Source organism: Grosmannia clavigera (genome assembly GCF_000143105.1).
Source record: "Grosmannia clavigera kw1407 unplaced genomic scaffold GCSC_140, whole genome shotgun sequence".
Lineage (NCBI taxonomy): Eukaryota > Fungi > Ascomycota > Sordariomycetes > Ophiostomatales > Ophiostomataceae > Leptographium > Leptographium clavigerum.
The window spans coordinates 2321382-2335906 of record NW_014040801.1 but is presented as its reverse complement, the minus strand read 5'-3'; the positions used below and the strand labels follow the sequence as shown (position 1 = coordinate 2335906).

General features: G+C 56.4%; 7 protein-coding genes across 7 annotated transcripts; 3 read left to right on the top strand and 4 right to left on the bottom strand.

Annotated features, from left to right (window-relative positions):
- Nucleotides 1-101: 101 nt before the first annotated feature.
- On the bottom strand, nucleotides 102-527 carry CMQ_983 (uncharacterized protein; the record flags this gene model as incomplete). The annotated part of the gene is made up of 1 exon (XM_014318062.1): nucleotides 102-527. The coding sequence occupies one exon, from the start codon at nucleotides 525-527 to the stop codon at nucleotides 102-104; it is 426 nt and encodes a 141-aa protein (XP_014173537.1).
- A 912-nt stretch (nucleotides 528-1439) lies between these two features.
- Nucleotides 1440-4181, top strand: CMQ_679 (er hsp70 chaperone; the record flags this gene model as incomplete). The annotated part of the gene is made up of 12 exons (XM_014317758.1): nucleotides 1440-1577; nucleotides 1663-1674; nucleotides 1760-1803; nucleotides 1876-1952; nucleotides 2011-2107; nucleotides 2174-2329; nucleotides 2401-2425; nucleotides 2498-2775; nucleotides 2837-3084; nucleotides 3141-3376; nucleotides 3436-4037; nucleotides 4103-4181. 12 exons carry the CDS (start codon nucleotides 1440-1442, stop codon nucleotides 4179-4181), a joined length of 1992 nt encoding a protein of 663 aa, XP_014173233.1.
- A 952-nt stretch (nucleotides 4182-5133) lies between these two features.
- On the top strand, nucleotides 5134-6535 carry CMQ_376 (uncharacterized protein; the record flags this gene model as incomplete). The annotated part of the gene is made up of 3 exons (XM_014317455.1): nucleotides 5134-5264; nucleotides 5324-5958; nucleotides 6030-6535. 3 exons carry the CDS (start codon nucleotides 5134-5136, stop codon nucleotides 6533-6535), a joined length of 1272 nt encoding a protein of 423 aa, XP_014172930.1.
- A 311-nt stretch (nucleotides 6536-6846) lies between these two features.
- On the bottom strand, nucleotides 6847-8565 carry CMQ_1627 (major facilitator superfamily transporter phospholipid transporter; the record flags this gene model as incomplete). Its single annotated transcript, XM_014318706.1, has 4 exons — nucleotides 6847-7539; nucleotides 7595-7824; nucleotides 7900-8323; nucleotides 8401-8565. The coding sequence occupies 4 exons, from the start codon at nucleotides 8563-8565 to the stop codon at nucleotides 6847-6849; spliced, it is 1512 nt and encodes a 503-aa protein (XP_014174181.1).
- A 557-nt stretch (nucleotides 8566-9122) lies between these two features.
- On the bottom strand, nucleotides 9123-9652 carry CMQ_404 (uncharacterized protein; the record flags this gene model as incomplete). Its single annotated transcript, XM_014317483.1, has 2 exons — nucleotides 9123-9294; nucleotides 9531-9652. The coding sequence occupies 2 exons, from the start codon at nucleotides 9650-9652 to the stop codon at nucleotides 9123-9125; spliced, it is 294 nt and encodes a 97-aa protein (XP_014172958.1).
- Nucleotides 9653-10869: 1217 nt separating this feature from the next.
- Nucleotides 10870-11982, bottom strand: CMQ_1371 (fructose-bisphosphatase; the record flags this gene model as incomplete). The annotated part of the gene is made up of 2 exons (XM_014318450.1): nucleotides 10870-11803; nucleotides 11870-11982. The coding sequence occupies 2 exons, from the start codon at nucleotides 11980-11982 to the stop codon at nucleotides 10870-10872; spliced, it is 1047 nt and encodes a 348-aa protein (XP_014173925.1).
- Nucleotides 11983-13213: 1231 nt separating this feature from the next.
- CMQ_1536 (peroxisomal biogenesis factor) lies at nucleotides 13214-14104 on the top strand (the record flags this gene model as incomplete). The annotated part of the gene is made up of 2 exons (XM_014318615.1): nucleotides 13214-13785; nucleotides 13942-14104. The coding sequence occupies 2 exons, from the start codon at nucleotides 13214-13216 to the stop codon at nucleotides 14102-14104; spliced, it is 735 nt and encodes a 244-aa protein (XP_014174090.1).
- Between the last annotated feature and the right edge of the window lie 421 nt (nucleotides 14105-14525).

Here is a 14525-nt window from a genome sequence, read left to right as displayed (position 1 = left end):
ACTGCTGCTGTCTTGTGTTTTGTAGGATATATATTTTTACAGGCGGCGCAACACACATACCAGACAACCGCTCGCCACTGTGACTTTGTTATCGCTGTATTTCACTCGTGCCTTGCAACAATGACGTCGGTCAGGCCGGCCAGAACAAGCAAGGCCAGACAGACAAGGTGCACGACCAGATGGACTCTTGGGCCACCCAGCGTGCGGCCCTGTGGTCCCCTGATGCCAATATCGTGTCTAAGCCGAAGGGCCGCTCGCCGGCAGGGGAAGAAGTGGTAACTGCCCAGGGCCAGGGCTAGTAGGCCTCTGGTAGATGGGGCGATGGCGTGGCCCCTTGCCACCAGCACCAGACTGGCGAGGACAGAGGCGACGAGGAGCCCGCCCAGGTTCTGCAGCACCAGCAGCACCTCTGGCGTGGCTGCGGCCGGGCTCAGCTGCCGCTGTGGTGTCAGGACGAACGAGGCTGCAGCCGGGATCTCGACGACGGCATGGGCCAGAAAGGCGAGAGCCGAGAGCGACACCGACATGTGCGCGGGGCAGATAGCACGACGTCCCCAGGAAGAAGAGAAAGTATGATACAGGATCGGCTGATAACAGCTGACACGATGCGTCCGATTGCAATGTGTTCTTTTGTGTGTCTTCTTGTGTGTCCTCTCTTGTGCGCCAATAGTCAGCATTGCAGGTGGTGTCCTCTATTCGTACCGTAAGCAAGTGGCGAGCACAGGTGTCGTCAATGCTGTCTCAGAGTCGCAGTCATCTCGATTTAAAGTTTGTCTCTATGAAGTGGGAAAGGCCACTGTGGCAGGATCCACTTTTGCCTCTTCTGGTGCTGGCGAATGGAAACGTGTGGAAACTTCAGCCGGGACCGGACTGAGGACAGCCTGGACGATGGCGCCGGACACTGCTTTCAAGCTCGCTTCACTACGATGGTCTCGTCTCAATCAGAGCGGCGGTCTTGTGAAAGTAGTCATGACCAATGCCAAAATGCCGTTAGATAATCACTCTCTGGACGCACGACCACAGCAGAATGCAAATGTACAGGAAGAGGCTGAAGTGATACAGCACGTTTTAGGGCGGCCGTAGGACTTAGCGCCGTCATAGGCTGCCTAGCGGGGGCGACGTCACGTGTAAGATACCACTGTATGTGGACCTGAAAGGTGTCCTCAAGCGGGCCACCTCTCTTTTATTCGAAAGAGGACAGAAAAGCTCTAGTGCAGTTTATAAAGAATATCTTGAACACCTCTCCCCCGACCTTTCTCCCGCATTCTCTTCACTCCCGCCAGAACACAACTTCTCGGTCCCTGTCACTCCATAGCGAGGAGGTGCCCAGTCGATCTTTATCCCTTCCTTTATTTGATTCCCTGATCCTGCTCCATCACACTGCTCGGACTCAGCACCGCGCCCATCTTTTTCTCAGCGATCGCTAGATCTCGTTCGCTATGGCTTCTTCTTGGAGGGGTCCCAAATTCGGCCTCGGCCTCGCCCTCGTCACCCTTTTCTGTCTCCTCTTCTCACCTGCCTTTGTCGGCCAGGTGAGGGCAGACGAGGTCCAGGAATATGGCACCGTTATTGGCATTGTAAGTTTGCGCCCAGACAGACACCACATCCATGCTTTTAGAAAAAAAGACTCCGAACAGTATGCTAACCCATTGGCCCTGACAGGATCTTGGCACCGTAAGTTGGAGCTCCCAGCGATAAAGCCTCCGCCGAGCCTCGTTGCCGGTGGCGCAAGCTGCTACGTACGACTGACTTTCTCTAGACATACTCTTGTGTCGGTGTCATGCAAAAAGGCAAAGTGGAAATGTGAGTTAGAAGTGCCTTATCTCCACGTGGTGCAAAGCAACGCGGGATTTCTTTTCTGACTCCGCCTTCCAGTCTTGTGAACGACCAGGGCCACCGTATCACCCCGTCATACGTCGCATTTACCGAGGAGGAACGGTTGGTCGGTGATGGTATGTAGCTTTCTCTGCCGTGTCTGTTGTCTCGGTCGACTGCTAACCCTCCTTCCAGCGGCCAAGAACCAGGCTGCGAGCAACCCGGAGAAGACGATTTTTGACATCAAGCGCCTGATTGGACGCAAGTTCTCCGAGAAGGACGTCCAGACTGAGTGCGTTACCGTCCCGTCTCTCGCATTCCAGGACCAAGTTCCGATTGACTAACCATGCACGAACAGCATCAAGCACTTCCCGTACAAGGTCGTCAGCAAGGCTGACAAGCCGGTTGTCAAGGTCGACGTCAAGGGCGAGGAGAAGACCTTCTCGCCTGAGGAGATCTCCGGCATGATTCTCGGCAAGATGAAGGAGGTCGCCGAGGGCTACCTTGGCAAGAAGTAAGCCATGCTCCATAGCCCCAGGGCTGTTGGCTTCCATTGGAAACGTGTCCGTACTAACCGACTACCAGGGTCACGCACGCTGTCGTTACAGTGGTATGTTTGCAATTCGGCCTGTGGATGTCATGGGGACACGTAACTGAACAGCTACTGACAAACGGTTGACAGCCCGCGTACTTCAACGACAACCAGCGCCAGGCTACTAAGGATGCCGGCACTATCGCTGGCCTGAATGTCCTGCGCATCGTCAACGAGCCCACTGCGGCTGCCATCGCCTACGGTCTTGACAAGACGGACGGCGAGCGCCAGATCATTGTGTACGACCTGGGTGGTGGTACCTTTGATGTGTCTCTCCTGTCCATCGACCAGGGCGTGTTCGAGGTTCTTGCGACTGCCGGTGACACTCATCTCGGTGGTGAGGATTTCGACCAGCGCATCATCAACCAGTATGTAGTCCCGTGTATGGTATACCGACGATCGCGTGTGAGCTAACAGGCATCTCCGCAGCTTCGCCAAGCAGTTCAACAAGAAGAACAGTGTCGACGTGACCTCGGACAAGAAGGCCATGGGCAAGCTCAAGCGGGAGGCCGAGAAGGCCAAGCGCACTCTGTCTTCGCAGATGTCGACGCGCATTGAGATCGAGTCCTTCTTCGGTGGCGAGGACTTCTCCGAGACGCTCACCCGGGCCAAGTTTGAGGAGCTGAACCTGGACCTGTTCAAAAAGACGCTGAAGCCTGTCGAGCAGGTTCTCAAGGGTAAGTCTGCCTGTTTCTTCCCTCCGTGAATGAAGGACGAGCTAACTCGGTATTAGACGCCAAGGTCAGCAAGTCTGAGATTGACGACATTGTGCTCGTCGGTGGCTCTACCCGTATCCCCAAGGTCATCTCGCTTCTGGAGGAGTTTTTTGGCGGCAAGAAGGCCAGCAAGGGTATCAACCCCGATGAGGCCGTCGCTTTCGGCGCCGCCGTCCAGGCCGGTGTTCTGTCTGGCGAGGAGGGCACTGAGGAGATTGTGCTGATGGACGTCAACCCGCTCACTCTCGGAATTGTACGTGGCTCACAAAGACGCCCTCTCCTTCTGCACACGTCTTACTAACGGCACAACAGGAAACGACTGGTGGCGTGATGACCAAGCTGATCAACCGGAACACGCCCATCCCGACGCGCAAGTCGCAGATCTTCTCGACTGCGGCCGACAACCAGCCAGTGGTCCTGATCCAGGTGTTTGAGGGCGAGCGTAGCATGACCAAGGACAACAACATCTTGGGCAAGTTCGAGCTCACCGGCATCCCGCCAGCACCGCGTGGCGTCCCGCAGATCGAGGTGTCGTTTGAGCTCGATGCCAACGGCATCTTGAAGGTGTCTGCCCACGACAAGGGCACTGGCAAGAGCGAGAGCATCACGATCAACAACGACAAGGGCCGGCTTACGCAGGACGAGATCGACCGCATGGTTGCCGAGGCAGAGAAGTATGCCGAGGAGGACAAGGCGACCCGCGAGCGCATTGAGGCGCGCAACGGTCTGGAGAACTACGCCTTCTCGCTCAAGAACCAGGTCAGCGACGAGGACGGTCTGGGCGGCAAGATCAGCGAAGAGGACAAGGAGACGCTCATCGAGGCCGTCAAGGAGACGCAGGAATGGCTGGACGAGAACGCGGCCACGGCCGATACGGAGGACTTTGAGGAGCAGAAGGAGAAGCTGTCCAACGTGTAAGTGTGCACCGAGAGGGCCAGCGGGCGATTTTTGAAGCTGTCTGCTAACCACCAACCAACAGGGCATACCCTATCACGAGCAAGATGTACAGCCAGGCCGGCGGCGATGACGACGAGCCGAGCGGCCACGACGAGCTGTAAAGGAAACAGCAGTTGCTAGAGGGTGCGTAAAAGACCAGGAAAGGAAAGGGATTACGTGTGGCATGCCTCGAGGTCTATTGATAAAGAGGACCCGGTGTTGAGGCTGTGAAAGTTAGCTTTTTTCTACAGACACTTTATTAGATCGCGATGTCGCGCCGTGTAAGAAAGTCAGGCCGCTTATTAGGGAATCAGGGAAATATAAAAACATCAAATGAGGACAACGTCGCAGCAGTGACGAAATAGTGGACTCGGGCAAAGCACAGACGAGTTCCCCCGACTCGGAGCAACTTCGAGTGCCGGCCGGGTTGAATACTAACTAATACGCATTAAGTACACTTTAGGCCGTCAGAAGCGACGGCCAGCAGCTCGTTCCCGAGGCATCCTTTCCGTTGCATCACAGGTCTTTTGTTGGAGGTAAATTCGTTGGCGATCCCAATTGGCAGGCCTGGACCGCCGCCGTGCCGATCGGCCGTCTTCTTGCCCGTCATATCTGTACTCCGTACTCCGTACGTCGTAGCATTTCAGCCACCCAGGATTTCCTCAGTGGATTAAGATTTAAACGAGTGCCGAATCGCAGCCCCTGTCACTTTTATTTTCTGGAGCTGCCATCTATAATTAGGGCGGGCTCGCCTCCCGCTCTGATCGCGGCCACGCTTCCTGTTCCTGTTTCTCGTCTGCAAGAACAAGCTTGCCAGCAGAAAGTGCCTGTGTCTCGACATTCTCGATCTAGCTACTCGCAGCCCCAAGAGCAAAGCTACAGCCGCAGCCACGCCCAGCTTCCACAATTCCTATCTCGAGTCGCCCCGCTCCCACGCTGAAGCACTCGTCTGCTCCTTCCTTCTGCGAGGAAAGTGCGTTTTGACAAATCATAAAACAGAAGTCTGTTTTTTTTCGGCTGCAACTCTTGATTTTCTGGGCGCCATATTTTGAATTTTCGTCAACATCCCAGACTATGGAGACAGCAGCCCGATTCGACGGTCTTGGCCTCTCCATCACCGGCATTGGTCGCCAATACCCGCCTTTCGCGCTCGGCCCAGACTCGCTCGAGGCTGTGAGCAAGCGTTTCTACCCCAAGTCGCCAGCGTACGTCTGCGAATGGACGTGACGATGCACCGGCCTGGTGGTAGCTGACTCTCGCACAGGATGGACAAGGTGCTCTCGATCAACAGATATACCGGCATAGACGCGCGCTCGTCCATCGGCCAGCCCGACCATCCGCTCGTCAACCAGGAAGCGGCACCGTCCATAGCCGAGCTGAACAAGGCCTTTTTTGACGACGGTGTGCCGCTTGCTGTCAGCGCAGCACAAAAGGCCATCACGGAGGCACACATCGACCTGACCCAGATCACCCACGTGGTCTCGACCACGTGCACCAACAGTGCCAACCCCGGCTACGACCACTTTGTCGTCAAGGGCCTAGGCATCACCCATCAGGTCGAAAAGGTGCTCCTGCACGGCGTCGGATGCAGCGGCGGTCTTGCTGCACTGCGCACTGCCGCCAACCTGGCTCTCGGTCATGCCATGCGCCGCAAGCCGGCTCGCATCCTTGTCGTTGCCCTGGAGCTTAGCACCATCATGGTGCGGAGCGAGCTCGACAGCATCCACGCGTCCCAAGAAACTAGGATCGGCGTCGCCCTCTTCTCCGACTGTGCGAGCGCGCTGGTGCTGAGCAATGGCATCGGCGAGTCGGCTGAGCCTGTTTACGACCTTCTCGGCTGGGATCATCGTGTGATCCCGGATTCTGAAAAGGACCTGGGATTCAATGTCGATCCACTCGGTGCGATGCTCCAGTCCTTCTTTCTTCCTTGCTTTTTTAGACCGGTGAAAAATCTAACACGCCTTCAACAGGCTGGAAGGTCGTACTGTCACCACGAGTACCGCAGCTGACGGCTGCCCAGCTGTCTCCAGCGTTTGCCGATCTCATCGCGTCTGTGCCAGAGCTACCGTCAGCGTATCAGAAGCCGGATGATTTTGACTGGGCCATGCATCCCGGCGGTGCCACCATCCTGACCGGTGCAGAACGCGCCATGGACATCACGCCAGAACACATGCGGGCAAGCTACGATACGTACATCAACCACGGCAACTCCAGCTCGGCCACCATATTCAGCGTATTGGACCGTCTGCGAGACAAAGACATGGATACCATCGCGCCCGGTGGCACTCCCAAGGAATACATCGTTGGCTGTGCCTTTGGGCCTGGAATCACGGTGGAAATGTGCGTGTTGAAGCGCCATATGGGACGTTCGGGATTGGACACGCCACCGACGTCTGAAAGCGAGGTCGGCCATAGCGAAGCGGATGCGGGGGATCTATTTATAAGCTCTGCCATCGCCGGCGTCGAGCTGGACTAGCGTGAGTCGAGATTACGTAATATATGTCTAGCCATTTTCCGGAAAATATTAGACGAAAGACAAGAGCATCAAGTAGCTTCATTGTTCGCTAATCTAAAACATCGAAATGGTATCATGGACAATTACACGTCCCAAAACAGACATTCGGAGAGAGACCCGACCAAAGCACAAGAAAGAAAGAACCACAACAATGACCCTTCTTCTCCGAATCTATACCCAAGAAATGGGCCTAGGCCAGAAACGTGACGACCCAATTTTGCTCTCTCTCTTAATTTCTCGCCTCCAATCGAAAGTCCGTGTCCCGATTGCCTCTACGCTTTGGAATCCGGCACGCCCTCGGCATTCTCGATCACATCGATGCTCTCACCCATGCGCATACCCAGTTGGCGAGTGTCCCAGCCGTTCTTCTCGAGGTATTCACGGAAACGAATATCCTCCAGGGCGATGGTGTCCTGGCCGACGTTGGGCAGAAACAGAAGAGCAAGAATGGCGGACAGGATGCACAGGCTCGAGCTGACATAGAAAGGGTACTGGGCAGAGGCGTTGGTATCGCTGCCGCCAGCCTTCTCGATGTAGGGGTAGACGTAGGTGCCGACAAAGGCACCGATCTTGCCGAAGGCGGCGGCGATGCCGTAGTACTGACCACGGATGCCGGTAGCAGAAGTCTTGGCGGCCAGCAGGCCGATGTTGTTTCCGGGGCCAAACTCGCCCAGCGAAAGGAAGATGCCGTAAACGGTGGCAAAGGCGCCAACCATGTGCGGCTGCGACAGGTTCTTGTAGTCACCGGCCATAGCGAAGCCGATAATGGCCTGCAGAAAGACACCGATTATGAGGCACCAGCGAGGGCCGAGAACATCGCTCGCCTTGGCGCCCAGAATAGAGCCTGGCAAGTAGAACAGGTTGATCACGACATTCCAGCCAAAGACGGTCGTCAGAGGAGCATCGGAGTCGAAGATGTTGGACAGGATGGCCGACGAGTAGATACCGAAGGCGTATGTGAGGAACTAGGCGTGTGTCAGAAACATGGATGAGAAGGAAACCGGGGTGCCAGAAACGTACATCATAGATGAACCAGATGAGGCTGACAATCAGTAGACGGAAGCCGTAGAAGCGGAAGACCAGCCAATATGGAGTGCGGACGTTGCGCATGGAGTTGCGGGTAAACTCCTCCGGCTCCTTGGCAAAAATCCGCATGAAAAAGAGGAGGAAGGGGAAAACGCAGCCGATTCCAAGCATCGTGCGCCATTGAGTGTCGAGATGCTCGTTGTGACAGGCGGCAGCAACGACGTCTGAGAGTGTGCTGAGTCAGCTTCCGTCATAGTCCCAGGCCCAAAAGGGAAAGAGGTGGCCAAGGAAATACGCACAAGGCACAAAGGCACCGGCGACAAAGCCGACGTCGATCAGGCTGTTGGTGAAGATGATGAATATGAAATGGCGCCAGCCGCTCTTGATCTCGCCCGTAGCCTCGGCACAGCCCACGCTGCCGGCAGGATACTCGCCGCCGATGCCGATGCCGACAAAGAAGCGCCATGCGGTCAGGATGTTGAACATGCCGACGACAGAGCCATGAAAGTACGAGCCGGCGGCCAGGGCAGTGAAGATGAACAGGATGACAGTGGACACCAGCAGAGAGTTGGTGCGCGACCAGCGATCGGCAAGGACGCCAAAGAAGAGCTGTCCAACGACGGTGCCGGCAAAAGCGATGGCACTGACGACGCTCTTGGCGTGCGAATGCTTCCAGGTGTTGCCATAGCGCAAGCTGAGGACGGTGGTGACGGAGCCGATCACCTGGACAGGAGAGTGAGCGACTGGAAGGGCAAGCTGCACGAGAAGCGCAAACATCACAGGAACCACACCAGACTCACGTTGTTGACATAGCCGTCCGAGAAGAGACCGGCACCACAGGCAGCAACCGAGAGTGTGACCATCTTCTCGCTCGCCGGAGCAACAACGGCCGCATCCATTTCGGAGATCGACACGGGCGCCGTCTCCTCTTCCTCCTTCCGTTTCCTAAAGTCAAGCATGCCCATGATGAGGTTAAGAGAGAGAGAGAGAGAGGCCAAGGGCGGACAATGCTGAAGCTTGAGGGAGGAATTGCCAAAGTGCTGGAGCAGTTCTTGCCTCTTCGTCTGCTGGAGGAGGGAGGGGGGTGTGCGAGAAAAACAAGGGAAAGGTGAGTCCAGAAAAGAGGCGGTTGGGAGGGGGGGGCCTTTAAGATAAAAGATACGCTGACAAGGAGCTCTGTATGTAGCTATGACAGACGGCTTGATAACGAGCGATACGAGAGGACTGCCTGCTGCACCTTCCACACGTTTGTGGGGGTGGGTGGAGAAGAAGCAAGCAGACGAAAAAACAGAAGGAACAACAGCGAGCGTTCTTTCTCTCGTCGTGGTGTAAAACCAGATGTAAGTACCTTTTGCGTCCAGTCAGCACGGCAAGTGACTTTGTCCCTGCAAGAACGCTGCGCCGATCTTCTGCCCGAATGAGCCACCCAACAGCCAGTCCATAATCCTGTCTTCTTTTTTTTTCCGTGCCAGCTCGTTCCCGCCACTCTGCACCCAAACTATGCGCTGCGTCTATCTCGATACTACCTAGCCATGCCACCTCGGCGTCGTCCGCCAGCCCTCCGTGCCCCGCGGTCCTCCTTATCTTGCCTCGCCTTCGCCGACGGTGAGCCGGTCTGTCTCGTCTGCGGCATCTTACGACCGTTGCTCTCGTTGACGGCAGTCTGCTCCGTATCTTGTACCTGGCCTCTCTGCCTTTTTACATGTGAACAGTATGTCCCACGGCCAACCCCGCAATTAATCATCCGGCGGCCAATGGTGTCAGCGCATCGCTCTAGCGCCTCTACGGCTTGCGAGCGCAAGTAAGGAGCAAAAGCTTTTTTCGACCGTATTGTCCGCCAAACCAAAAGTAGCATCCGTCCTTTCCCTGGTGGAAAAAGTACAGCCCACCAACAAGAATCAAACCCAGCGCCCCAGGGCGGATGGCGCACCTCGTGCGCAGATGGATGGCCCTGCTGACTTCGACACCGATGACAGACGGCTCGGTGAAACGTGTCTTGGATTCGGCGTCGCCGACACCTTCAGTCTCGAAAACACCTATCAGTGCTAACATGATACAAGTACGGAGTATTCGCAGCAGCAAACTAAAGCGGGCCGCATTAGGCCGCCTTAGGCCGCCCCCGAACTCTGCCACCTTCCTGTATTAGCCATGTGCCATTTCATACGGCCGACCCAAAGCCGATAGCCAGCATACGTACTTCGTATCTCTAGATGCATGTAACATAAGATGATACCGCACTGCACACGTCAGATACGATAAATATGCGCACTACTAAGTCCGATGGCGTTTTGCGCATATCGCAGGCAGTTGTTTACGGAGTACTCCTCGATGAAATCATTACTGTCACTCTGTAATGACGGCCGCATGACAACCAGCATGGACTTGATCATCCACGAGTACGGAGCAGAGGCTTGAGATCATCGCCGACCCACGTAATACGAGCATCAGTCAGACAGACTTGCTTAAATGGCCCAATGGCAGCAGCTCTCCGGCCAACGTGCGGGCAGCAACACTCTGGGGTGGAAGGCCGTCTTGGTCAGAGCTTCTGTGGGGTTCCCATTTTTCGCCGGCATTGATGGAGCCGTCTCGGAGGAAGAGAGGCGGCGTCTCTGCGTCCACTAGCAGGCGATGGTGCCTGTATGCGTGTCGATCCGGACGACCTTCCCGTAAAACTAGCCGTCTTGGTAGCACCAGTCCTTCCGCTCAGCGTGATCTCGACCGGTTCGTGGTCCTATTCGTGCCGTGTGGCTCAGCTATAAGCAGCTTCCTCTTGCAACGAGGACCTGCCTGTGCCGTTCGTAGGCCGAGCCTGCATCGAAAGGTCGGGAACGGTCTGTCGATCATGACAAGCATGTGGCGCCACCGCACGTGGTGTCTTTCTGCTTTTCTTCAAAGACAATTCACCGTGTCGACAATGCTGGTACGTTGTAAGTGATAGCCTCCGGAGTGCATACGCTAGGTGCCATGTGACTATGCACTTTGTTAGACAACTCCCCTGTCTCTCCGCTCGAATTGGCGAATCGCGAAAGGCAAGACTTGTCATTGGTGCGCTGCTCTGTAATTGCCAAAACGGGTGACGCATGGAGACAGCCATCTTATACCACGACAGGCAGCACGAGAAGGTGACTTCTGTGACGATATCTGCAATAGGCAATTATGAACGCAACATTTCATGCTATCCAAGGTACAAAAAGTTAGGCTAATTCAATAGGGCCCAAGAACATCCAATTACTACATGGCAAGTATGGCAGATGGACATCGCAGTCCAACTACTTGTGGAAGGCCTTGACCTTCTCGACCTCGTCGTAGCTGCCCATGAAGATGCCGGACCGGTCGTGGATGTGCTCGGGGACGATCTCGAGCATGCGCTCCATCTTGCCGTTGATGGCCTGGCCGCCGGCGTTCTCAAACACCATGGCCATGGGGGCGCACTCGTACAGGATGCGCAGCTTGCCCTTGGGGCTCTTGGAGTCGGACGGGTAGGCGAAGATGCCGCCGTACAGCAGGGTGCGATAGGCGTCGGCAACCATGCTGCCGATGTAGCGCGAGCTGTACGGCTTACCGGTGTCGGGCTGGGCCTCCTTGAGCGAGTTGAAGTAGGCCTTGACGCTGTCGTCCCAGTAGAGCGAGTTGCCCTCGTTGACCGAGTAGATCGTCCGCTTGGCCGGCAGCCGCATGTTGGGGTGAGTCAGGATGAACTCGCCGAGGCCGTTGTCGAGCGTGAAGCCGTTGACGCTGCCGCCCTTCATCGTGATGACCAGCTGTGCAGACGCGCCGTACATGGTGAAGCCGGCCGCCACCAACTCTGTGCCGGGCTTGAGGATGTCGGCCGCCGTGCCGGTCGAGCCGTCGGCCAGCTTGTGGATGGCAAAGATGGTGCCCACTGACACACCCGCGTCCAGGTTGGAGCTGCCGTCAATGGGGTCGCAGGCGACGGCGTAGCGGGCGTGCGTGCCGCTCGTGCCGGCTGCCGCGCCCTTGAAGAAGATGATGTTCTCTTCCTCTTCCGAGACCAGCAGGGCGCAGCGGCCCGACGACCGCATCACCTCGACAAACAGGTCGTTGGAGATCACGTCCAGCTTCTTCTGCTCGTCGCCCGTCGTGTTGGACGAGCCGGCCAGACCGGTCAGGTTGATCAGCGTGGCCCGACGGATGTAATACGCAATGGACTTGAACGAGAACTGCAGCGCGTGGCACAGCAACCTGGGGTGTGTGAGAAGAGAGAGCAGAAGAAGAACAGATCAAGACAGGAACAAGAACAAAACCTACGTAAAGTCGCCAGTGGCCTCCTTGTGCTTGGTCTGCTCCTCCGTCAGGAAGCGGGTGAGGGTGACGATGTTGGTGTTGATCTCAGGGATCGTGTTGTCGCCGTTGGTCGCCATCTTGTGCGGTTGTGCTGTCTGTTCTGTTCTGTTCTGTCGGCGAAGTGATGGCAGAGACAATGGATGACGGCTCAAGGGAGTTTTTACGCGTTCTGGCAGAAGAGGAAACGGCGTTCAAGCTGCGCAGAGCTCTCCTTCCTCAAACACCGATTCGCCGCTAGGAGATAATAGATGAAAAATCGCAAAGAGGCAAGAATGATATGTAAGCCGTAGTGTCGCGTGCGGAGACAATGGGGAGGGGCAGATGTTCGGAAGGGGGAATAGCAAGCGAAGAGGCGAGTTCAGCAAAGAGGATGTAGGGCACGGAACACGGTACAATGGACTGACGGACAAGAAGGCTGACAGCCATCTATATACGACGCAAGACGCGGAGCACATTCACACGAGAACGAACCGTGTTCGGCTCTCGCCAGCGACCTGCATAAGCTGCAGGCTTGGTGCTTCTGGAGCCTGGCTCTCTCCGGCTTTTTCGCCTTCAAACTACGGCTATTCTGGCAGGGTGGGCGCTTCGGCAGTGCCAGACCCTTGTCCCGTGGGGAGGAACGAGGACACGAGCTTGCGATGGCAGCACCATGGCTGCTTCCCCTCCCTGCAGCCATGGGCCCGGCCGAGGGGAATGGAGGCACCGCGATTTGAGGCAAAGAAGATTTCCCGGGACGGTGCTGGGGCTCCAGCCCACTTTGGCCCGAGCAGAGCGCTTCTGGCCAGTCGGAGGAAAGGGCGAGCAGAATTGCCGCCCAGACCGGGCAGACGCGGATGCACCAACCCGGGCATGCATATAGACCATACATGTAGCTACCAGTCACTCTCAAATGCAACCAAGGGGGCGCTAACTTTTCCATGTGCCAGCGTCACAGCTCTGGCACAACCCAAGCCTCGGCATGTGGCAGCCGACGCTGAGGGGGCAGGAATGAACCAGCGTGCCGAGAAATGCAAGCAGCCACGCGCATCCTCGTGCTATGAGGCTAAAACCTGCTTAAAACATCCCCAAAAGCCATCCGGCCGAACAGAGAGGGTTCTGTCAAACTGATCAGAACAAGGCCACCCTACGACGCACCTCCTCGTACGACGTGTCGCCCCGTCTCTCCAATCAGCTCGGCGCAATCTCGAATCCGCGCATCCATCCTCCACACTCCCTGACGTCGTCATCGACCTCTTCACCGACCTCCTCCTCAACCTCTTTCGACTCTTTCTGCTGCCAAACAACTCTACACGCTCACACGCCTTCATCATGGTCGCCGACGCGCTCATATACCACCCGACGGTGGCCCATTACCTCCGCTTTGCCGCCACCACCGTCGGCCGCGACAAAGTCCTCCGCACGCTGCAGTATTTTGCCCGCTTCTACGTCTGGTATCGCATGCGAACCAACGGCACCGCCGCCGAGATCGCTCCATGGGAAGCCCTGCGCGCCCAGCTGACAAAAGGCCGCAAGCTGCTGACGGCCGGCAAGAATGTCGAACACATCAAGGCGGCTGCCGTCGCCGCCGCCGACCCCAAGCTCGCTGCTGCCGCTGCTGCCGGCGAGCCGCTTCTCCGCTACGCCACCATCGGTCGTCAGATGGGCTATGCCGGGTACCTTACGCTGGACCTGCTACTAATTCCCGAGTCGCTCGGCGTGAAGCCGTTTGCCAACCGCTCGCTCGCCACTCGCATGCGCCGCGAGGCCTTCCGCTTCTGGACCATCGGCCTGCTCTTCTCCGTCATCGCCCAGACCTACACCCTCCGTCGTCTGCGTGCCCGTGAGGCCCAGATCGACCGCAAGGACGGCGAGGGCGTCGTCGAGAGCAAGCGGATAGCAATGTACGTGTCTTTGCGAATTCTCGCTTGTGTTGCGTTGTGCTGTGTTGTGACGTGTACTACCTCGCTTGATCTTTTTTTTTCTGGGATTTATTTTATTTGCTTGCCTTCCGCTGTCCTTCCCTCAACGTCTTACCTTCACTCCGCTAACGCATCCAGCGAACGCACGGCTAGCCAGCTCCAGCTATTCAGCGATGTCTGCGACCTCACCGTCACCACCTCCAGTCTCGGCTGGACCGCCTTTGATGAGGGCATCGTCGGCCTGTCCGGTACCGTCAGCAGCCTGATCGGTCTTTACAACCAGTGGAGGAAGACTGCCTGATTTCTGATTGGCACCAACACGCCCGGAGAGAGGTTCCTTTTTTTTTCTTTTTTTCGTTAATATCCGGGGGGGACGGAAGCTCGGCTGCGGATCAGCAGGAAAACTCAAAGAGCCAGGGGGGACCGTAAAGGACGATATGGCCCTGTATATTTCTAGCATCTGCATTCTTTCGCTTTACTAGTTAATTTCCTTTTGTTTTGTCTACGAACAACTCCACACTAATATTTGTTCGACTGCTACGAACCAACAGCCTACACGGATCTGCTCGCAGATGTAAGCCTTCTCAGCGCCTTTCATTTCGAAGACATATTACGGTTCATTTTTATCTATCTACATACGGCACACGCGACCACCGTCTCGCATTAGCCTTTCCACTCATACACAAATGCCCAAAAACCAGATTCCTGCGTTTTGGCCAAAG